The sequence below is a fragment of the Gymnoscopelus microlampas genome, assembly GCF_963454915.1.
Source record: "Gymnoscopelus microlampas genome assembly, chromosome: 15".
NCBI classification, from domain to species: Eukaryota; Metazoa; Chordata; class Actinopteri; order Myctophiformes; family Myctophidae; genus Gymnoscopelus; species Gymnoscopelus microlampas.
In genome coordinates, this window is record NC_139952.1 from 19,818,909 (window position 1) to 19,843,517 (window position 24,609).

Consider the following 24,609-nt stretch of genomic DNA (forward strand, 5'->3'; position numbering starts at 1 on the left):
TCTTTCATCACTGCCTAGCATGTGTGTGTTATCCCTCCACACAACACTTCCCATTATTAGTATAATAGCTGCTGCCACAGGCACTTAGCCTTTTGAGCTTCTGAAGGATATGATGGTATAGGTGATACTGTCTGCATGTGTCTCTTTATTTCTCTCTCTCTCTCTTTCTTTCTCTCTCTCTCTCTCTCTCTCTCTCTCTCTCTCTCTCTCTCTCCCTCTTTGTCTCTATCTAATTCTTTCTCACTCTTTTTCTCTATCAATATATCACACATACATGCAATGAGGTGTTCCAACATACAAATGAACAAAATATACTGTAGTATAGCCACATATTTATACATTGTACACACTCCCCCTCCCCCCTCTCCCCTCTCTTTCACACGCACACGCACACGCACACGCACACGCACACGCACACGCACACGCACACGCACACACACAAACACAAATCCTCGCCTCAGGACCGAAATTAAACCCACCGTTTCTTTCTTTTCTTTTTTTTACCTTTAGTTCTACTGTATTATGACCATCTCCACCTATATGACACGTCCACATGTCGTTTCAGAAGCTCGTTGTAGAACAGTGACTCTTTCTGCTGTGTTGTTCCCCCTGAGCTGTCATTCTCTACATCCTCTCATCCTCTACATCTCTCTGCCTTGAATGAGACAGCCAAGCAGGTGTCCGACCCATGCTGCTCACAAGATGAGAACCAGACGCATCAGATATGTAACGTTTGGAACTGAAATGATAGTGTGTTGGCAAGTTCAAAGATTCGTTTGAGGTTCAGACCGATCTGGCACTTTAGATCTGGCACTAAAGTACAACTAAAGACTAAGTACACTGGAGAGCATTGAGCGAATGACTATTTCAACAAATATTTCCTTTCTCTGTCTTGGAAAGTATTCTAGAGGACAATCATTTCAGGAACACTGGCAGTATTGTAGATATAAAAAAAAACACACCTTCCTTTATTTATAAACGGACACATTTTGGCCTATGGCCTTCATCGGGGTCATCCAAGCCAAAATGCACCAGTTTCTAAATAGAGTTGTTTTTCTACAATTCTCCAAGTGTTGCTGACATTTTTCTCTCTCATCTTTTTTTTTCATGCTTCTCACTGGTGGTTGAAGTTGCACCAGAACTCCTACTTTAATCTTGGAAAGTATTCTAGTCACTAATAAAAAACATTAGATATCAAATACTTACCTGGAACAATGTTATGCTAGTCATGTTGAAGCATTTTAGAATGAATTCAGCTCGCAGATTTAGCTAATGCAAAGTTGCCACCATGGGAAACATGGACATGCATACAGATTTAAAAGAAAGGCTAGAAAGTCTACAGCTAAAATAGAATCACCCAGCATCCACCTCTGTGTAAATACAGAGCTGTACCAGGATGTGCTCAGCTTGTGTTGCATACACACTCAATTCAACACATGAAATGAAACGATCAAGACTCAACCCAATCATTAATTTCATCCAACATGACGTCCTGCTGGGGAGCCAGCTCCATAATGTCAACCAATTCCCCCTGGGCTTAAGTCATAAACTCCCTCACGGGACAAATTGATCTTATTTCAGTGGCTAATGACATGCAGTACACTCAAATAGCATATAACTCAAAGCCATATGTGTTGATGTGACATATGATTAGAGACATTTGGCGGAGCGGCTTTTATGCCAAGTCCGAAAGGCCCGTTGGCAGGCTCCTCAAAGCGCTCTGTCACAGGCTGAGGGCGGGCACATTTTCGGTAGCTCTTTCAGTGAGCCTGACAGTATATGCGCGTAATGATGGTCTCTAAACTACTTTTCCTTTCTTTTTTTAAAAGAATGTATTCTGTGTTTAGTCAAAGGAGTTTTCATCTTAAGATGAGGACACTGATAGGGCTTAGCAGTTAAGCTAACATATGGAGGGAATAGAAGTGGGCTCTTTTTTGATTCTGGCTTGTGCCTGTCTTTACTCATGTGGGACATGTACATTTATTTTCAGTGATAAGTAGCTCAAGAAAGGAAGGGAAAGAGAGGGAAAACAGATGTATTTTGTTTGTTTGTGTGTGTGCACGCGTGCACGCATATGGATTTGTGTGTTTACATGTGCTGGTGTTTCTGGACTTTGTATTGCAGGCTGCATGTGTGCGTCTGCAAATATTCAGTGCAGGGATGTCCTTGACTTTATTGGAAAGAACACATGGAGATCTCTGTGTGGAATTTGAAGATACAAATATTAATCATAGTGTACCTGATAGATATTAGAGGGATGCCGCTCTATGCCACGTTGTTCCAATTTAACATCAAACTCAAATCAGAACAAACATAAACTGTTTTTTTATGGAGAGACCTTATGGTTACAATCACCCCCAGTCAGGGGGAAACAGGTTAAATGAGAGACAGGGAGGGAGAATATGGAGGGAAACTACAGAAAGTAAAAATATTAGATATAAAATTATCTCAGAATACTGTAAATGCATGTTCATGTTCACGTTGTGTTGTGTTTCCTAAGTTATTCTTTGGGGTATTTCTAATGTGGAAAGAGAGAGTAGGGGTATAACACATACAGAAAATGGTCTGGCCGGTTCGGGAATTGAACCAATGAGGGAATTTTGTAGCCATGCGCAGGGCCGTTATGCAACCCAGAATTCTGAGGTGGCCCAATTTACGGGGGTGGGAGTACGTGCCCTCTCAGTGTCAATGGGCATGATGCCACTGTATGTGGTTCATGTCCTAACACTTTACTGTCAGGACACCTTGTTGTGTTTTCCTTAGCTCTCCTTACCTATCTTATACAGTCCTAACAATAGTTAAAGATGTAGTACCACAGGCCTATTACCGCCAGCATGTATTGTTACAGTATATATAACCTTGTTATATATGTTATATATTGTTATATATAATGGTAATTTAAATGTAATAATGGTATTTTGTATGTTCATTGTTTAGCCGATTTTTCACCAATGAAATGAAAATCAGCCACATTATTTGATCAGCATGTTCAGGAATAAAATACGTATCTAAGACCAGTAGACTTGCAAAATGTTCCCTCTTGATTGGAACTACATGAAATATGGTGTGTAGTAGTATAGTCCGGTTTGCATGCGAAAGGGAGAGTTCCAATTAAAAATACAGCAAAACACAGAAACACACAAGAAACACTGCATAATCATGTTATATGTCCTCAACTTCATAAAGACGGCATTTGGGTTCAAAGTGCCCCTTTAACAAACTCGTTACAGAATACTACAACATTTGCACCTTTCAATATTCAGGCAATAGACATGTAGAGAGATGTAATTCTCTGACATGCCATGCAATTTTCACATTTCCCCTCATTCCCCTCTGTGCGTGTCACTCATATAATTACAATATGACAGGTACAATGACCAAAGATAGCAGCTAGAAAGTGAGATTCATAATAATTTCCAAGTCTTCACTCAGCCGGAGGTGCATGTGATGAATTAATGGTACGGGAAATTATGATTATGTCATCCATAGAGAAATGCTGGCTAGACGAAAAATGTCACCTGAACAGCGTATTGAATTACTGTACATAAAAATCATCAACCGCATCAAAGCACACAGCCTTAACTGATGTCTGTCTGAGCATGGACGCAGGTTTCAAGTGCTTTTTCTTATACAGTACACTGAGGTCAGGTGGCTATCCAGGGGAGATCGCTGGCCTACTGTATTTAAATTGGCAGATAAAGTGGCTGCATTCAAGTTAAACTAGAACTGTGGGGACAAGGACATATTTGACATGTTCCAGTACAAAACACTGAGCAGTACGTTTCAGGTGTGGTCAGGTTTAGTATACTGAAACGGCAATTATCATCTGGAATGGGGGAAGTGAATTACTAATAGTTAACTTCAACATGCAGAAAATATTGTCTACATGAAAGGTACAGTATATGAAAGGCGCCCTTGGTGCAAAAATCCAAAGTACCAAAATCTTGGCAGTGCCTCTTTAAGGGTTGAGGTTACTGTAGAGTCCGAAATAGGTACTGTATAAAGGATCTCTAGATTCATCTGACATGGTTGGACATTAGACATTATGTGGTCAAATCGTAGGTGACCCTGTACGGTACTTTCACTGTATTTTACCTTAAACCCATAGTGTTTATTCCATACTGAATTCCAGCTACTTGGGCCTTACGACTTGCCGTAAGCCACACAAATCCACATATTCGTGGTTGGACCATCAAACAGTGTGTGCTAATGTGTTTCAAACTCAAACCCAGATCCGTCTGTTTCCAGCCGTCTAAATAAACCCAGAGAGTTCCTCTTTGACGGCAGACGAGGGACTTTTGTTTTCCTTACTGAAGTCGGGTTTATTTTGAGTCCTCGCTTCTGAGGCGACTCCTCCACGCCGCTGCTCTGGAAGCCATGACTCCACAGAAGAAACGAAAGAGAGAGAGAGAGAGAGAAAAGCACGTGGTCTTTTCCTTCACTCTGGTTTGTTTTCCAGTACCCCCCCCCCCCCTTTGGCTGTTGAGCACATGGTGTGGTGTGGGAGAAGAGGAGAGCAAGAGAGAGAGGGAGAGCGAAAGCGAGAAAAGAAAACAAACATTCTATTCATAAAGACATACAGATTGCCTCAGATTAAGTAGGGTCTTCCTGTGAATTTAAACAAGGACAGGTGCTATGGCTTTTATTATTCCCCACTGTGCCTCCGGTGAGGTCACAAGACAAATTATGAGTAAATCTGCTGTTTACAATGTGACGGATGGCTGGACAGACAGAGGGAGGGAGGGACGGACGGACGGACGGACGGATGGATGGATAGCTGGATGGACAGATGAATGAATGAATGGACAGACGAACGGACGGACGGACGCACTGGAGGTATGGATATTTCAGTGTTCTCCATGACTCTCAAGCTCTTGGACAATTTTCATAGTGGTCTTCATATCAGGGACTTCATCACGGTGGCTTTGGGTCAGGGGAGGCTATAGCCACTGTGTGCACCTACGCACCATCCGGGCCGTACGGGACGAGCACCGAAGAGGAACCAAAACTCAATAAACATGGGGTCGGGGTAGCTGGTGGGGGCCGGGGGGTGGGGGGGGGTTCAAGGGTGCGCTTGTCATGACGGGGGCTACACTGAGCGCTCCAGTGGCTGCTGGGGTTTTGATGCTGTAATGTGAACCGGGTGGTGGTGAAAAGAACTACAATTCCCCTCTTTGTCAGCCCCCCCCCCCACCCCAGCATCAGCCCCCCCACCATACTAGGCGGACCCTCATCATAGCCAAACTCATCATCTCTCCCTCCATCTATCTCTCTTCCACCTCCGCCACCCATCACGATGCCTTGATCACTGAAACATCTCTCTCCCTCTCTTTCTCCCTTACTCTCTTCCTCTCTCCCTCCCTCTCTCTCCATCTCTTTCTCTCCCCCTCTCTCTCTCTCTCTCTCATGCTCCGTCTAGCATTTACAATCACTCCTCGTATCTGTTTCACAATCTGCATCAGAAACACTCATGCAAATATGAGGCACAGATGGGGGGTTTTCTTTGGTATATTCCATTCTAGTGTATTCTACTGTATCTCTCTTCTTTTTATTTGGGTGGTAAAATGCTCCTCTCTCAATGCCTGGCGTTACGTCTTCTCCAGGAGAAACATCCTTACCTTTCCGTGTCTGTTCTCAGTCCTCTTGACTTTCTGTCAAGCTTTATCTCAATCCTTATTATGTATTAATTTTAACTCGAGAACCGGGAACGCATCTGTATTACCACTTTATCCATACTTTGGCTATTCAAAAATAGCAGATATACAAGCTCATAGCGCGGCACCGAGTGCCGCACTACAAGCTTGTAGATCTGTTATTTTTGAAAAATCTTGAATATTGTGCAAATATAATGTATATATTTATGTATATATTAGGGAACTTTTTTGACTCAAATCTTTGTTTCTGGAGGTCCCTGGAACAACATATTTCACAAATGTTCGCTTTAAAGAATGTATATTCAAATATTTGCTCAAAAGATTTTTCAAAAAATTGCAGATCTACAAGCTCGTAGCGTGGCACTCGGTGTCACGCTACGAGCTTGTATCTCCTATGTTTTAATAGTCAAAGAAATCTAAAAATGACACACAGATGCGTTCCCGGTCTTAATGGGTTAAATGAACACTCAGGATTTAGCTGAAACTTTACCATACCTATTTTCCCTTGTGTAATCTCTCACTTACTTTTCTCACTTTTCTCCCATGGGGTGACTTCTATTTCTTTGTCCCTCTCCACTCTGTCTCTGTCTCTGTCTCTCTCTCTCTCTCTCTCTCTCTCTCTCTGTCATTTCTCTGTCTTTCCTCAGTCTCCTGTGGTGTCCGTGGGCTTTGCCAGGTTCCATCCCAACCTGGTGGTGGGCGGGACGTACTCGGGACAGATCGTCCTGTGGGACAACCGCAGTCACCGCAGGACCCCCGTCCAGAGGACCCCACTGTCTGCTGCTGCACACACAGTAAGACTGGGCCATAAAAGTCATAATAACAACAACAACATACCCTGAAGCTCTGCAAGTCCATGCAAAGCTGTTCAACACCTCAACATAAGTAACAATAGAACACCCTATAAAGCCTCATTTATATTTCATTGAAAAACAAAAGTGCCTCAAATGCCTCAACGCTTAGAGTTTACTTAACATTATTATTGTCATTATTGTTATTGTCATATGACATGATCGTACGACAAAATCTAAAATCAGGCATAATAAGGCTCTGAGACAACATATTACTGTATGTCCAATACAACACAGAGATTGTTTTTGTATTGCATGTTATTTTATACAGATTCCAAAGGACTAATTTTCCTTTTCACCCTGAGATTTGATGTTTTCAAGTTCAGTATGATTTTATTTCAATTGATTCAGTAGTGCATACTGTGAATAGATTTTATTTAATATGATTCTGTGGTGCTTCCCTAGTTGCAGGAAACAAGCCTAAATGGGAACAAAGAAACATAGCAAAACAGAAACAGAAAATATATTGAATAAGCTGAATGGGAATGACAAGAAAAATAGATAATTGTCACTTTCCCATGGAGACCATTGAGAGGGTTGAACTCAGTTTCATGCACTCTGTTCCCTTTTGTCCTAGCATGGTAAGACCCAAGTTCATACAGGACCCATACAATACATGTAATTTAAAAGTAATTTGTATATTTGTTTGTTGCCCCTTAGAGATGTGCGCATTATATTTCTATATAAGGCATATGCATGTAAGCTTAACATATACCGTAAGATAGCAATTTAGCGTTCATGTGATAATTGCATGGGAGCCATGCAAACAGAGACATGTACCATATATATCCATGAAACTGGAAGACCAAAGGCCTGATGGTTCTCATATACGCCACACACACACACACACACACACACACACGCACACACACACACACACACTACACTATACACATACACATGCACATGCACGCACAACTTGACCGGAGCAAGTCAAATTCTAGACATAACTTCAGGGGCGACTCAACTGTGAGTTCAATTGCTCCAGTGAACTCGCTGACCCTCAACAAATTACTGGCCAATATAGCAAAATCTTTAGAACTTGGAGTGAGTGTGTGTGTGTGTGTGTGTGTGTGTGTGTGTGTGTGTGTGTGTGTGTGTGTGTGTGTGTGTGTGTGTGTGTGTGTGTGTGTGTGTGTGTGTAGTGGTGGTGGTGGGAGGTATCAACATAGCTCTTCAAGTGCACACGTATGCACTCCCTCCACATACTGTACGTACATACACACCACATTCCGGTCACACACTCCCTCTTTTACACACACACACACACACACACACACACACACACACACACACACACTACATGCCATCCATGCTGTAGGTTTAAAGTGGCGGTGGCCTCCAGTAATGAGAGGTTTTCTCTAGTCTCCTCTCTGGCCCATGCAGTCAGCCAATCAGACGGCCAGCCAGCCGCGCAATCCAGCCAGCTCGCAGCTAGCGAGCTGAATGGAGCCTTTGTGGGGTCCCGGTACACAAATCAATTACAGCCCAGTAATGACATAATGGTTTCACACACTCCTGTGGATTTGCACAGCAGCCCATGTCCCGTAGGCCCGTTTGAAGGGTCCAGCGCAGGCCACGCCGGCATTTGTCCAAATTACTAGAGCCTGACCGATATGTCAGTCTTGCCGATATATGAGCCATTATTTTACTTTTTTGACAACATCGGTATTGGCAATTATTCAACCGTAACCACTTTCAACCTGTCGTCCCTATTTTGGGCATTATAGGCGAAAAATGTCAAAGGTTTATTTATTTAAAAATAGATCTACAAGCTCACAATGAGTCGCAACATGACGCGCTGTTAGCTTGTAGCTATTTATGTATTTTTTTTTAAATAGGGCATAAGTGGTTAAATAAAATAAAGTTCAGTTTATGTCTTTATTTTATTTTTATTTTTTTTCAAAAGGTTATTGTTTATTATTTTTCTATTCATGTTATGCTTATGAATTCAATGTTCTCAAATAGAGACTTAAATCAAACCAAAGTAAAAAAATAAAGCATTCTTAAAATTGTTGCTATTGACAAAATATCGGTCAAAGCATCAGTAATCGGTGGACTCTCCAAAAATAGGGATTGCGTTGGACCCAAAAATCTGGCATCAGTCGGGCTCTATAGATGACTGCATACAGTTACTACAAGCTTGGCGTAACTGTTGGTTGAATTTTTTAGTCATGTTGTCAGATGACTTTTTGACACAAGTCAAATGGTACAAAGATGGAAGTAATGATGGGAAATGACTCATTTCTATCAAACTGAATGTCATTATACCCTGAAGTTGATTTATTGTAACTGATCAGACAGAATAACTACTGTGTGTGTGTGTGTGTGTGTGTGTGTGTGTGTGTGTGTGTGTGTGTGTGTGTGTGTGTGTGTGTGTGTGTGTGTGCGTGTGCGTGCGTGTCTGTGTGTGTGTGTGTGTAGCACCCGGTGTACTGTGTGAATGTCGTAGGAACCCAGAACGCAAACAATCTGATCACGGTGTCCACGGATGGCAGGATGTGCTCCTGGAGTCTGGACATGCTCTCCCAACCACAGGTAAAATTAAATTAAAACTGAGGATTCTACTGTATAGTGCATCCAGGTATTGATTCCCGATGTAGAACTACACCAGGTACTTTTAACTCATTAGTTTCGTTAATTAGAAATGAATCAGACAGGTGGAAACCTTGTATGTCCAAAACCGTTCCTTTTTTATTACTATTAAACAATTATATAAAAGTGAAAATAGTAGATCTACAAAATCACAATGCGTTGTATTGTAAATCTGCTATTTTCACTACTTGTGTGACACTCTTGTACAGTAGGCTATGATGAAGTAGGGCATTCATTTATGGAGAAAAAAAGTTTAAATATGGAGATACACGGTTTCTGCCTGACAGCAACAATATGCAGTACACCAATCTTCCAAATCCAATCATCCAAATTCACACCAGCAGCTGTACAGTATTTCACTGCAGTGTTCTGAGAAAGTGGCAAGGTTCAATGCATTGAATATGGAGAGGAGCGACCACCACTTTTCCCACCGCGGCAGAAGATGGAGCCAGCAAAATAGTGCTGTGTGGCGAGACAGAGCGGAAGCCAAACTGAAGCGCGCTGTGCTCTGAAGTAGGCGTGGACTAGCAGACATAAACACTCAACACCACAGAAACAGACAACTCTATGAAAGTAGTGAAACAAAGTTTGAAAGTAGCAGTTGTAGGTGTGAAATCAAGATTTAGCAACTACATGGTCTATTTCTTTCTAAAAATGTATAAATCGTTTACAAACAAGCTGCCAGTGATGATGTGAATGCGCTGTGTCAGGGTGGTGAGATATTAGTGCCAATTTAATGCATCTGTAAAGCTTTGTGTGTGCTCCTCCAGTTTTTCAATGTTTCTGTTTGTTTGCACATGCATGCCTGTGTATGTGTGTTTTTTGTGTATGCGTGTGTGTGTGTGTGTGTGTGTGTGTGTGTGTGTGTGTGTGTGTGTGTGTGTGTGTGTGTGTGTGTGTGTGTGTGTGTGTGTGTGTGTGTGTGTGTGTGTGTGTGTGTGTGTGTGTGTGTGTAGGAGAGCATGGAATTGGTGTACAACAAATCCAAACCAGTAGCAGTGACAGGCATGGCCTTCCCCACTGGAGACGTGAACAATTATGTAGTGGGGAGTGAGGAGGGTACCGTGTACACAGCCTCCAGACATGGCAGGTAGGTGGAGACACACACACACACACACACTCATGCTCAATGACATCATTGTTTCACAACGTCAACATTTTCCAATTATTGATCTGATCAGAACAATGCGACTTAGGTTGAAAATCCTCAGTTTTCCTTTAATTTAAGTCTGAGAGTTTACATACGGTTACATATGTACACTCTAAAAATGGATAAATAAATACTGATAAATAACTGACGATTTTACTGTATAAGCACATAATATACTGTGAGAGTGTCTCCGTGATTGGTGACTCTGGCTCTCATTGCCTTTCTCAGGCTTTTCTGAATCATAAATCTTCTCATCCTGCTAGATAAACAAGGCTATAATAAAAATATAATTGACCTTGAATCTGCTTTCCTTTTCTTTAATAGTGCTACATAAATCAAAACTAGAAACATTTACTCCTTGGAGCACAGGTCTCCGTCAGGAGTCAATCTTAGCCAATCAGGATGGAATATGAAAAATCGGACAGATCCGTCTTGATCACATGACTATAGAGATAATGTGTTCCGATTCGCGTGATGTAATATTAAAAAAATAGTTTTGTAAAAATCAGCCTCCTGGTGGCGCTATAACAGGCAGATGTTAACATTTGGGGCAGAGGTTCTGCTCTGGGCCAATGGTGCCCGAGATTAGCTGTACACAGATGGACGGATACACAGACACACATGGACGGACGGACAGGGCCGGAATCATAGTCTCGGCCATGCCTGCCTGATGGAGACAATAACTGAAAGTGACCCAAACGCTGCTGTCTGAGTGCTAAAACACCCTGTCAAACTAGCTGAGGATAGCTACCTTCCAAAGCACTTAATAACTCACACCTGTTGAGGAAAGTCCTTTTGTATGCTTTTGTCTAGATTTATTTTTTTATTCAAAATGTTTTATACACATTAAATGAAACAAATGTGTATGTATTAGTCATTCAATTACTGTATTTTGTTAAGTAGACAGTAAATTATTCTGAAAATCACCTGGAAGAAAAACAATAATGTAGCTTGTGGTGTCCCTCCTCAGTAAGGCAGGTATCTGTGAGATGTTTGAGGGTCACCAGGGGCCAGTGACGGGCATCAGCTGCCACAACGCTGTGGGCACTGTCGACTTCTCCCATCTCTTCATCACCTCGTCCTTTGACTGGACAGTCAAACTCTGGAGCACCAAGGTAGGCAGTAGAGGATACTGTGTGTGTGTGTGTGTGTGTGTGTGTGTGTGTGTGTGTGTGTGTGTGTGTGTGTGTGTGTGTGTGTGTGTGTGTGTGTGTGTGTGTGTGTGTGTGTGTGTGTGTGTGTGTGTGTGTGTGTGTGTGTGTGTGTGTGTGTGTGGGTGTGCGTGGGTGGGTGGGTGTGTGTGTGTGTGGTTTGAAATAAGACTTGCTATTACTGTGTGTGTGTGTGTGTGTGAGTAGTGTAGTAATAGTATAAAGGCAACAGGTGTTGCCTTATCAGAAACCTTGTATCACCACATTTCAATGTAATTTGGTCTATGAATGCCCTACTTGTCAAACAAAAGTAGCAAAAATAGCGTCGCAAAGCGACACATTGTGAGCTATTTTTTGCTATTTTCTATTTTGGTGGATAAGTCTGACTGTGGGTTTTATATTGAACCAATGGAAAGTATTAACAAGAGCTTGGGACTAAATAATAACCACATTGGATCCATTGGAACATTTCCTGGACAGGGAGAGGCCATCTGGGAGTCGGAAGCTCACCAGTTTGACCCTCGGCTCGCCCAGTCTACATGTCGAAGTGTACCTGAGCAAGACACTTAACCTCTAACAGCTCCTCCTGCGTGCGCTCATCTGAGCCATCTGGGCAGCCATCTGCTGGGTGATAGCAAAAAAGTAATTATAGCGTCCCTATTCTGGCGTTTTGAGGTTATATCATATAGGCCATTGTTGGCGAAGAGATTTGGTGTAGAGGGAAATAAGAGTGGACCTGCTGTCACAGTACTGAGCAGTCAAGGACACCAAGCTGCCAGACAAGTGCCTGTCTGTTAAAAGACTTAAAGGGATATTTCACTTTCAAAAAACTTTTGGTCATTTTATCGTCTACTCAGGCCTTTGTGAGCCCCCCAGACAGTTTTTAAGTTGCTCGATTCAGTATTTAGACATTTGATATTCATTTTATCAGACACGCCCCCTTCCTATACAAACCCATTGTAACTTCAAACTCCATTTTAACCATGTTAGATTCATCAAAAACACCCGTGCTTGGTTCTGGTGACTCACCCTGCCCCCCTAATACGCAAGGGGGCCGTATTTTTTCAATTACTTTTTTCATTTATTTTAAATATTTGTTTTTGAAAATTGAAAAAATTAAATACAATAAAAAAATTAAATAAAATAAATGAAAAAAATAATCAGAAAAACACGGCCCCCTCACGCATTAGGAGGGCAGGGTGAGTCACCAGAACCAAGGACGAAACTAACATGGTTAAAATGGAGTTTGAAGTTACAATGGGTTTGTATAGGAAGGGGGCAAGTCTGATAAAATGAATATCAAATGTATAAATACTGAATCGAGCAACTTAAAAACTGTCTGGGGGGCTCACAAATGCCTGAGTAGATGATAAAATGACCAAAAGTTTTTTTGAAAGAGAAATATCCCTTTAACAGCTTAACTCTGCGTTTCATTTTGCTCCCCGAGTCAAAAACACACTTTATTTTAAGTGCTTGTTTGACTTGTGTTAACAGCCCCATCCTTTCTTGGCATTTATTCGCTGGCCTGAGCTAATGTTACCGGTTCCATTTGGGGGAATTTTTCTGTGACACAGTCACTTTATCTGTTGAAAGAATAGAGTATGTGGCCTCGACTTTAAAGGCCTGTTGTTGTGTGGTTTCAATGACAAAATGTATGCAAAACTCTGCAGATGTTTCTATCAAAAAACATGGTTGTTTATGCTCCTCGTGCCTGCGAAATGTCTGAAGTTATGTTCACATATTCCAGTACTTGGGTGTACTTTTGTTTGCAAACAACTTAAAAACCTTTTTTTTTTTTCTGTTTTTTTTTTTTTCTTCTTTTTTTTACAACTGTGTTGTCTCACACAAGCTCCAATATGCCTGGTCATGGAGGCCACATTAAGTCTCAGTAAGGCTGTGCTCTCAGCTGGTGTGGTTAAGGCTTTGTAGTGTGGGATATGTCAGCTGTACTGTTGTAAAGTTTGATACATGAAGCTATATTTTACTTTTATTTACTTATTTATTTACTTTTCCAGCAGATTAGTAAAACTGTAGGCCCACAGTTGAGTGTCTTGCTCTATTGTGTGATCATCAATCAATATTTGTTTGTTTTTATTCCTATCTTTGCCTTGTGTCATCCATCACTCATTATATACTGTAGAATCATCAAAGTTCCGTTCATCAAATCTTATCTTTTGGCCTTCTTTCTTCAGCATTTTCAGGCCCACAGTCAGCAGAGCGTGTCCATTGGCCCTCTTGCATGATCACACAAAATGTTTGGTGACATTTCCAATCTGTCAGTGGTTGGAACGTGATTCAGAATGCTGTTTAGCTGAATATGAGACTCGGCAGAAGGAGGACTGACAGCCTTAACCACATTAAACCTGCCGTCCCTGTTTTGGGCAGGTCGTTACAGGAGTAAAAGAAAAAGAAAGTATGCTGTATATATATATTACAAAAAAGGAAAAATTGCAGATCTACAAGATCACAGCATGTCGCAATGCGACGAGAGTATGAAATAGGGCTTAAGTGGTTAAGAAAGCCGACCGCTGAGTTGGACAGTGTGAGGGATGAGTATGGCTCCACAGCGGTCGCATGTTTACGATTCTGTGTCCAGTCAGATGTTCTGTTGGCCAGGATTCACTGAAAGAGGGTCTGGAAAGGAAAGAAGGAAGGGAGTCAGGGAGGGAGGGATGCAAAGGAGAGACTAGGGTGTGGGAGGGAGGAAGAGAAAGGGAGAGTTAAAAGGCAGTTTGAGAAGAACAAAGCATTGCGCTAAGTGATGCTAACCTTGTAGGACGGAGCGATCAGCGCAAGCGAGGCGTCAAACTGCAAACACAGGCCGAATCAAAGAAGAAAATATTCGGTGTTGGGGAGATTATGCATAATGCATGTTGCATAATTTCTTGGACATTCTTCGAGATACGGTTACAGTTTGTAGGCAGACAGTAAAGGAACTATGATGAATTTGAAGTCATAATTTGCATGCAACCCGGTCCATACAGTGGTTAGCACTTGAGAATGGCAGTAATACCATCTGAGTGCCTCTGTGGTGCCACAGAGGTGCCACTACTACTTGGTGGTGCCGCATTTGACACCTTTTTTTAAAGTGTAGTGTGGCTGAACGGCCACCATGTGGCACATGTGAGTTCATGAGCTCTACAGTACAGTATTAGCAACAGGGGAAGGGTGAATGCATTTAAAGTTAATGTTATTTTTATTTTTTGTAAACATAGAAAATAAGGGAATGAGTCCTTAGGATGAATTGAAAGTAGCAATTATTTCTTTAAACACAACTGTGTTTCATGGTGGAAGAAGTGCACAGACATTTTACTTAAGTAAAAGTAGCAATACCACAATATAAAAATACTCTATTTTATATTTACTTATTTTTAAATATACTTACCAAAAGCTAATGTTCTACAATGTTTGAAAGTAGCCGATCTAGCTTGTAGATCGGCTATTTTCCAATGGCTGTGGTATAACACAGGGCTAAAGTGGTTAATATGTATGTTTTATTATATAACAATTTATATCTGCAGAGTAACTAAAGTTTTCAAATAATTGTAGTAGTGGAGTAAAAGTACACTATTTGCCTTTGCAGGCGTTGTGGAGTAGTAAGTGAAAGTGCACTAATACTCCAGTACAGTAAAAAGAAAACACTTCATCATTTTCCCCAAGATTCTATGGAACCCAAGCGGGATACGTACCCCGTCCTCTCACCTTTCAGACACATCTGACTAACCGCTATGCTATCAGTTGAGTTGACAAAATGGCTGTATGTGATGACAAGACACTGCACACAGAATGGGGCATCTAACTTCCAGCTGAACCAGTGCTATGTTACTTGAGTAAAAGTACAAAGGTATTGGCATCAAAATATACTTAAAGTACCAAAAGCTAATGTTCTACAATGTTTGAAAGTAGCCGATCTAGCTTGTAGATCGGCTATTTTCCAATGGCTGTGGTATAACACAGGGCTAAAGTGGTTAATATGTATGTTTTATTATATAACAATTTATATCTGCAGAGTAACTAAAGTTTTCAAATAATTGTAGTAGTGGAGTAAAAGTACACTATTTGCCTTTGCAGGCGTTGTGGAGTAGTAAGTGAAAGTGCACTAATACTCCAGTACAGTAAAAAGAAAACACTTCATCATTTTCCCCAAGATTCTATGGAACCCAAGCGGGATTCGTACCCCGTCCTCTCACCTTTCAGACACATCTGACTAACCGCTATGCTATCAGTTGAGTTGACAAAATGGCTGTATGTGATGAGAAGACACTGCACACAGAATGGGGCATCTAACTTCCAGCTGAACTAAAAAACAACAACAACATCAATGACCAAAAAAAATGAAGATTAACCATCCAATTCATACTTGATCATTTTTCCCCTTTGTTTTAATGTTGTTCGAGCAAACAGATGTTTAAAATCATCTTCTTCTGTTGGCCTCTTCCTGTGAGTTCAAATTAAATAACTTCTGTAACTGTTTTGGCAACCTTTGTTGCCTGCTTTGTACACGACTAATAATGTTCGTAGCTCAATTAAATCCATTATTTTCAACAAACCTGATAAAATAAAAAGTCTGTTAGTATGTGCTCTGAAATCCTCTTTGTAAATAATTCTTAAAGCTCTTTTTTGTAATCTAACCAAAGGACTGGTGTTACTCTCATTCCATTCATTGCGTTTTGCAAGGTGACATTGACTGACTGCAATTAATACAGTATGATGTTTTTTTATGCCACTGTACTTACTTGTGTATTGTATGACACTTTTTTATGCAGTGCCTCTTGAATAAAATGTCTTAAAGCAGGACAATACTGTACTGTATTCATTTGCTGTGATGTGTTTCACTGTGAAGCCCATTTTCTTGTGAGATCAGACAGCCTGTGCATTAGCATAACCTGTTTTGGCTTGCCACATTAGATCAATTCACTACAAGATCCCCTCCCCCCTTACCTCAAATGTCTGGAATGAGAGTAACACCAGTCCTTTGGTTAGATTACAAAAAAGAGCTTTAAGAATTATTTACAAAGAGGATTTCAGAGCACATACTAACAGACTTTTTATTTTATCAGGTTTGTTGAAAATAATGGATTTAATTGAGCTACGAACATTATTAGTCGTGTACAAAGCAGGCAACAAAGGTTGCCAAAACAGTTACAGAAGTTATTTAATTTGAACTCACAGGAAGAGGCCAACAGAAGAAGATGATTTTAAACATCTGTTTGCTCGAACAACATTAAAACAAAGGGGAAAAATGATCAAGTATGAATTGGATGGTTAATCTTCATTTTTTTTGGTCATTGATGTTGTTGTTGTTTTTTAGTTCAGCTGGAAGTTAGATGCCCCATTCTGTGTGCAGTGTCTTCTCATCACATACAGCCATTTTGTCAACTCAACTGATAGCATAGCGGTTAGTCAGATGTGTCTGAAAGGTGAGAGGACGGGGTACGAATCCCGCTTGGGTTCCATAGAATCTTGGGGAAAATGATGAAGTGTTTTCTTTTTACTGTACTGGAGTATTAGTGCACTTTCACTTACTACTCCACAACGCCTGCAAAGGCAAATAGTGTACTTTTACTCCACTACTACAATTATTTGAAAACTTTAGTTACTCTGCAGATATAAATTGTTATATAATAAAACATACATATTAACCACTTTAGCCCTGTGTTATACCACAGCCATTGGAAAATAGCCGATCTACAAGCTAGATCGGCTACTTTCAAACATTGTAGAACATTAGCTTTTGGTACTTTAAGTATATTTTGATGCCAATACCTTTGTACTTTTACTCAAGTAACATAGCACTGGTTCAGCTGGAAGTTAGATGCCCCATTCTGTGTGCAGTGTCTTGTCATCACATACAGCCATTTTGTCAACTCAACTGATAGCATAGCGGTTAGTCAGATGTGTCTGAAAGGTGAGAGGACGGGGTACGAATCCCGCTTGGGTTCCATAGAATCTTGGGGAAAATGATGAAGTGTTTTCTTTTTACTGTACTGGAGTATTAGTGCACTTTCACTTACTACTCCACAACGCCTGCAAAGGCAAATAGTGTACTTTTACTCCACTACTACAATTATTTGAAAACTTTAGTTACTCTGCAGATATAAATTGTTATATAATAAAACATACATATTAACCACTTTAGCCCTGTGTTATACCACAGCCATTGGAAAATAGCCGATCTACAAGCTAGATCGGCTACTTTCAAACATTGTAGAACATTAGCTTTTGGTAAGTATATTTAAAAATAAGTAAATATAAAATAGAGTATTTTTATATTGTGGTATTGCTACTTTTACTTAAGTAAAATGTCTGTGCACTTCTTCCACCATGAAACACAGTTGTGTTTAAAGAAATAATTGCTACTTTCAAAGCCCACTGAGTGCAATTTACCAAAATACTTCTTGATAATATAACCCATACAATTATTTGTTTCACTTCTCAACAAGTTCAGCTTCAATTGCAGCCTCTGTTGACTGGAAGCAGCCCTGTCTCAAATAGACACAACATGCCTGTGTCTGGGCATTAGTTGCTCTCTACCGCCATCTAGTGGCACCACAGAGAAAAAAGCGGTACCGCAAAAGTAGGTGGTACCAGAGAGGCACCAGAGGGGTGCCACCCCGGACACTCTGAAGGTACAACCACTGTAAGTCATGTGCGTAGTGTCTCGTGACAGATACTAAAACATTTCTTGGATTTTCATCAGTAGGGTCTGTTATTTTTTCGGGATTTGGGAATTCCCTTTCCTTTGAGCAGTACCACAGGAATGTTTGCCTGTCTGCCTGTCCCACGTGTGTGTGCGTGTGTGTGTGTGTGTGTGTGTGTGTGTGTGCACGAATGCACGTGTGTGAGTGTGTGTGTGTGTGTGTGTCTGTGCACAGAAACATCACACATGCACCACGTACACCTCACCAGCCTCTCTTTGCTTACCTAAAAATCCCCTGAGGTTGACCTGCAACCCGCCAATCACTGCCATCTCAGTCACCCCCGCACGCACACACACACACACACACACACACACACACACACACACACACACACACACACACACACACACACACACACACACACACACACACACACACACACACACACACACACACACACACACACACACACACACACACACACACAAAGATGTGCAACACATGCAAGGAACTACATTAATTGCCTAACCTTAACCATCACTACAGAGTACATGTGCTGAGTACCTTAACACCCCTAACCCTAAAAGAGCCCTTGGAAGATGAGGGCCCACTAAAGGTTCTCACAAAGACCAGACAAGAAACACACACACACACACACACACGCACACACACACACACACACACACACACACACACACACACACACACACACACACACACACACACACACACACACACACACACACACACACACACACACACACACACACACACACACACACACACACACACACACACACACACACACCTTCTATTTCTTTCCCCCACAGTTCAATAAAGGCCAGGGTGCGAACGCTCTCTTATGTTTTTACACCCAGCAGTGCAAATATTGTGGTTTGTGAAAACATTTAGAGTCGGGCCAGAGTCTGAGGATGTCGCGCCAGCCTGGAATGGGGTTATGATTGTGCATAACTTGAACCGTCTCGCTCTCTTGACCCCAAAAATGTTGTCTACTGAGTGATTGGATGGAGCTGCAGGTCCTTGATTTTTTCCCCCTCTCATAGAAACGTACTCCATTAAAGACCTCTGTCGATTCACAGTTGGGTTGATTGGTGATGATGAGAGCTGATGATGTTAAGACGAGGGTCTCTCTGTACTGATTTGATCGACAAAGCAAGCTTCTAGCCCTCTGATCTCATCTTTCCACGATGGCGTTCCTGTCCTGGCGTGACGTTATGGCACCGTGTGGTGTTCTATAACACTTTTCAATTTATAGTCAACTTCTCAGCTTCTCGTCCACTGTTCCGTTGCTAAATCTGATGTCAAGTTTGAAAACTAGCATGAGATTTGTAGACTAGACTGTGCAGCCACACTCTTAATACTGTGTATGGCTCTGAAAAAGGGCTCTATAATTCATTTAATGAATTCACACAGTATGGTCACTAGAAATGTTTCATATGGAGCCATTTTACTGTATATGGCATCCTCTAATGATCCCTCATGGTTCTTTTCGGATCCAATTGGTTCTATGAAATAAAACAGCATTGAATTGTATTCATTGTATTGAGGTAGAATTTAGGGGATAGGGGTTATCTTCTATACAGTATGCACACTGTTTCAAAGGGCCAGGTACATGTAGCGATAGATCATTTCACTGGAAGACATTTCTATTAATAAACCAACCTACGCACAAGGATATCATATCATCTTCATTTGTGTCACTGATAAGCCTGATTCATACTTCATTGTACAATTGTACAAATAGCAGATCTACAAGCTCACAATGCGTCGCATCATACGGTGGAGTATAAATTAAGCAATAGAACTCCAGTCGTAACCTGCTGGAAGCTCTCTGGCTTCATAGGACATGGAAGATGGAGATTAGGAGTCGCCTCGTGTGGCGCCAACAAGGATTAAACTTAATTTTCAGATTACTTTTAAGACTTGTTTGCTGTAGATTATTTACCAAAATCACTCCAGTTTAGAGACTGGTAGATTATTGAAGATACTGCTGTAAAATAGTAGTTGGATACATTTGAAACACTTAGGAAAAGACGCAAAGAGCTGTTGATTTATCCAATTTGACTGATGACGTGTTCACTTTTAAGGCTGTTAAAGGGCAAGACCACTTTGGTAGAGTTTTGGATTGTGTAGTTACCTTGCCATGATGTAACTCCAAAGGTGGACAAGAAATCAAAAACAATTGCTCCATTGATTAGAAATGGATAATTCTAAATATGCTCCTCATTGACTTACATTATATGGTGAAACAGCTCTCTAAGTCACTCTTGTAGCACATAAACGAACGTATATAAAGTTGATTCAGACAATATAAAACATCACCAAACCTAGAGTGTACAAAGTGTACAAATTTAACCAAACTAGACCGGTGGCCAACTCGGGTACGATGCAAGTCAGGAACGATGCAAGTTGGAAATGCATGCCCAACCCGGTTATACCCGTTGTACTCTGTCTGTCTGTCTGTCTGTCTGGCTGTCTGTCTGTCTGTGTCCCTTTTATGGCCATATATAGTCCAGCCCAGTCTATGATGCCATTACCATTATCCAGTGTTGAACAACTGGATCTTCTTCATGCCTATAAATGGGCATATCGGTCGGATTGGCGGTTCTGGACAACCGGACTCCATGCTGAGCACGGCAGTACAGTACACACAGACGGACAGAGATTTCATGCATTATATTAGCATGGTCCAATAAGAGTTCATTTACAGTTAAATTAACTTACAGAAATGTACAGTGTGCTCTGCATCTGTTAGAGTGCGAGTGTGCACTTTTGTGTGTATGTGTGTGAGACAACTGTGTTCCTTATGTGTGTGTATGCACACCTTTGTGCGTATTTGTGTATGGACATCCATGCAATCAAGAATGTGTGCTTCATTGCGTGCGTGCTGCACATGCACACAGGTGTGCACATGTGCATGCATATACATTTGTGAGTCTAGACGAAAGACTTTAGTCTTGAGTCGTCTTGTCTTTACAGACTGTTGACTGGAAGCAAGGGAGGATCAGTGATCTTTAAAAAAAAAATAAGAGAGAGAGAGAGAGAGAGAGGTGGAGGTGGAGGTTGGAGACAGACTGCATTCCTCCCTCGCTGTCCCAGCCTACCTGTCTCCTATCGTCCCACACCCCTGCTCTACCTGTCAGGAATGCAGTTAGTAAGCCTTTGGAATCCTAACGACAGCCTGGGACTGGAGGATTGTCCTTCTTCCTCAAACACGCACACACACACACACACGCGCGTGCGCGCACACATGCACGCGCGCTCGCTCACACACACACACACACACACACACACACACACACACACACACACACACACACACACACACACACACACACACACACACACACACACACACACACACACACACACACACACACATTTCAGTCCCCTCCTCTCGTTGTTGTCCCTCCTATTCCTCCATCTCTCTCTCTCTCTCTCTCTCTCTCTCTCTCTCTCTCTCTCAGACAGCTGTTGTGTTGAGGTTACAGTACACCTTGTGGAGGGGCTGTGTCTCTCTTTCATCTCTCGCAGTGATTTTATGGCGCTGTGTGAACGCGCGAGGCTTTTTAATTAGGCTCTCAGCCCAGACGGGCCCCAGGGCTGAGGCAGCGCCACTCTGTCTGAAACCAACACACTCCCTCACTCCTTTCCTCCCTCTCTCTCTCTCTCTCTCTCTCTCTCTCTCTCTCTCTTGCTCTCTCTTTTGCTCTCTCTCTCTCTCTCTCTCTCTCTCTCTCTCTCTCTCTCTCTCTCTCTCTCTCTCTCTCTCTCCCGTCAGTCTATCTCTGCGGTGCCGTACTGTATACTTGCGCAGCGTTTGTTTCTCTCTACCTTGGTCTCTTGTTCTCTCCCTCCCTCTGCCTCCCTCCCCCTTCGGCCTCATAATACCCCTCGGCCTCATAATACAAACACACTGAGTCTCTTTATTGTTTTAAAATAGAGAGTGGGCAGTCCAGCCCCCATCCTGCCTTTTTGAAGAAATGTCTTTATTCAGATAGAAATAGAAAGCTGACAGAGAGAGACAGTGGAGGCAGAAGGACGTCTTTCTGCACCTCCGCTCATAGGATTTGATCGTAGGTGAGCAGGGGGACATAATAATAATAAGCTCTCAGGATTTACTGTGTATGTATGCCATCAATGGACTTTCCTAGTTTATCTTCTTGTCCACTCAAGTTTCCCATCTGTCTCTCTCTCTTTCTCTCTCTCTGTGTTTGTTTGCCTTTCAGCAAAACAAGCCTCTGTACTCCTTTGAGGACAACGCAGACTATGTCTACGATGTCATGTGGTCCCCGGTGCACCCCGCACTCTTTGCTGCCGTGGACGGCATGGGGCGCCTGGACCTCTGGAACCTAAACAATGACACTGAGGTAGGTGTATATGCGTAGCTTGGTCAGACATCGGGTAGAACGCCTGTTAGTATGTGTGTGGATGAAGGTGTGTCATTTAGTGAGTAAGATGCAAGTGTGTGAGTGAGTGAGTGAGTACAGTAAGTGAGTGAGTGAGTGAGTGCGTGCGTGTGTGTGCGTGCATATGTGCATGAGATTGTGTGCGTGCTTGTACAGTATGTGTGCGTGCGTGCATTCGTGTGTGTGTGTGTGTGTGGTGTCCTCAGGGCGTGCTGTTCAGCCCGAACCGCACAACCAAACATCCGAACATTCCCTCCCTCCCTCAAAGCCCCCGTCCCCTATCCTCCACTCCCATCCCTCCACACACACACACACACACACACACACACACACACACACACACACACACACACACACACACACACACACACACACACACACACACACACACACACACACACACACACACACTACACACACACACACCACACACACACAAACAGTCAGTAGTGCATCCGCGTGGGCGTTTCCCACAGCCCGTGCTCTAAATCAAGTGGGGGTGACATCTCTTAACCCCGGCTCCCACCCAGCCGTCCCACCAATCGTTCCAGCCAGCAGCCTCCCTCCAACATTCAGCCAACAACACACATTCATTCCTCCTCCTCCTCCTCCTCCTCCTTCTCCTTCTCCTCCTCCTCCTCTCAGTCAGCGGAGAACACAGATGTGCAGGAGACCACGAACCCAGAGCCCCAACCCTCAGTCCACAGTCCCATGCTTGAGATAAAAATAAGTTGAAAAAAATTGATTTCAGTCCAGGGGACAAGTTTCCCAACACGTTTAAAGTTGGGAAACTTTAAAGTGAAAGTGACTTTTTTTTTTTTCTCTGAGCTGCACGGTACATCTAAGGCTGACGCGCAATGAGTCAACGTTTTTACATTCTCTTCAAGTTCAAGGAAAACATAGGGCGTAATAGAACAGTGACTTAAAAGAGATGCTAGGCTTATTTTTATTCTTCTTGAAAAGAGCATACCTATTAAGAATCCATAGCATGTTAGGGGATGGCCTGGTGGCGCGGCTATTTAATGTGGTTAAAACATCAGGCACCAGCCATAAGCTCAAATCTGGCTCGTGTGCGGTGTCCCCCACATGCTGCTTCTTCCTAGCCTGGCCAACGCCAACTCTGGACTGCATCCAGAGTCTGGGAAACCTCCTTTGATCTTGTTGGCATATTACACCGATAATGAAGGGGTGGTGACCTCAGAGATTCTACGCTGGTTGGATATTCCCATCTTGAATGTAACGAATCACAATCTTTTACAGTATTGCCTCATGAAACACAATGTCACAAGTCGTTCATCTCTTAACTCGCTTGATTGCTTGATTGATTGATTGATTGATTGAATACTTTATTGGCAGTTTGCAAAAAAAAAGCACAGGAAAGTACAGTTCAATACAAGGTCTGCTAAGAGGATTTTTAACCCAAGAAAGCCTATGGCTTGTTTCCATTGGGGTCCTTTGTACTCAATTCATCGCTAGCGCTGACACCAATTTTGTCCCACGGCTGCATTGTACCAAAAAAAATGACGTATCTTCAACGGAACTAGCTAACTGGTTGGCAGGTGAGGGGGCGTTGAGCATTCAAATATGAGAACCGGTCCACATACTGTATTATCTGTGGTTAACTGAATATTGAAAAATGAATGGAGCCTACCCAGACCTATAGTGTGTGTCAAAAATCCTGAAGGGGGCGTCAACAAGTGTCATTTGGTAGCGGTGGACATCTTAGTGGGGTATAAACAGGTTGACTTAACATTGCCCCCCACAAGTATGTCTGCAGCAACTATGCCACGCCCCTGTGGTGACGAGACGTTGGCAAGCACTATAGTGATACAGCTCACTGATGGTGTACCACAGTCAGCGTTAGCATCTTCTACCAAATAATATGGAATTTCCTATACAGAATGTAAGCACGGGTTCTTATTTCTGTCTATTTGTGTGTGTGTGCGTGCGTGCGTTGTTGCGTGCGTGTGTGCGCGTGTCTTTGTTTGATCGCCCAGGTAAAACTAGGGATGAAAGAATTCTCTCTTTGTTTCCATGGATACAGTGTCCATGGCCCCTTCAACCTTAATATGCCACCTTAAAGACCCTCTTCAACTTATTCTCTCTTCCTCTCATCTCATTCGCTGCTTTATGCTTC

General features: G+C 42.2%; 2 protein-coding genes across 2 annotated transcripts in view; both read left to right on the forward strand.

The window, feature by feature from the left end:
• Positions 1 to 24,609, forward strand: part of casd1 (CAS1 domain containing 1) — a 272,242-nt gene that overhangs the window by 185,137 nt on the left and 62,496 nt on the right. The window lies entirely within an intron of this gene.
• Positions 1 to 24,609, forward strand: part of dync1i1a (dynein cytoplasmic 1 intermediate chain 1a) — a 103,602-nt gene that overhangs the window by 52,283 nt on the left and 26,710 nt on the right. Inside the window, exons 12-16 of the mRNA XM_084080183.1 lie at positions 6,302 to 6,448; positions 8,930 to 9,043; positions 10,057 to 10,190; positions 11,221 to 11,365; positions 22,293 to 22,433. Coding sequence (XP_083936309.1) covers positions 6,302 to 6,448; positions 8,930 to 9,043; positions 10,057 to 10,190; positions 11,221 to 11,365; positions 22,293 to 22,433 — 681 coding nt within the window. The remainder of the gene's footprint in view (positions 1 to 6,301; positions 6,449 to 8,929; positions 9,044 to 10,056; positions 10,191 to 11,220; positions 11,366 to 22,292; positions 22,434 to 24,609) is intronic.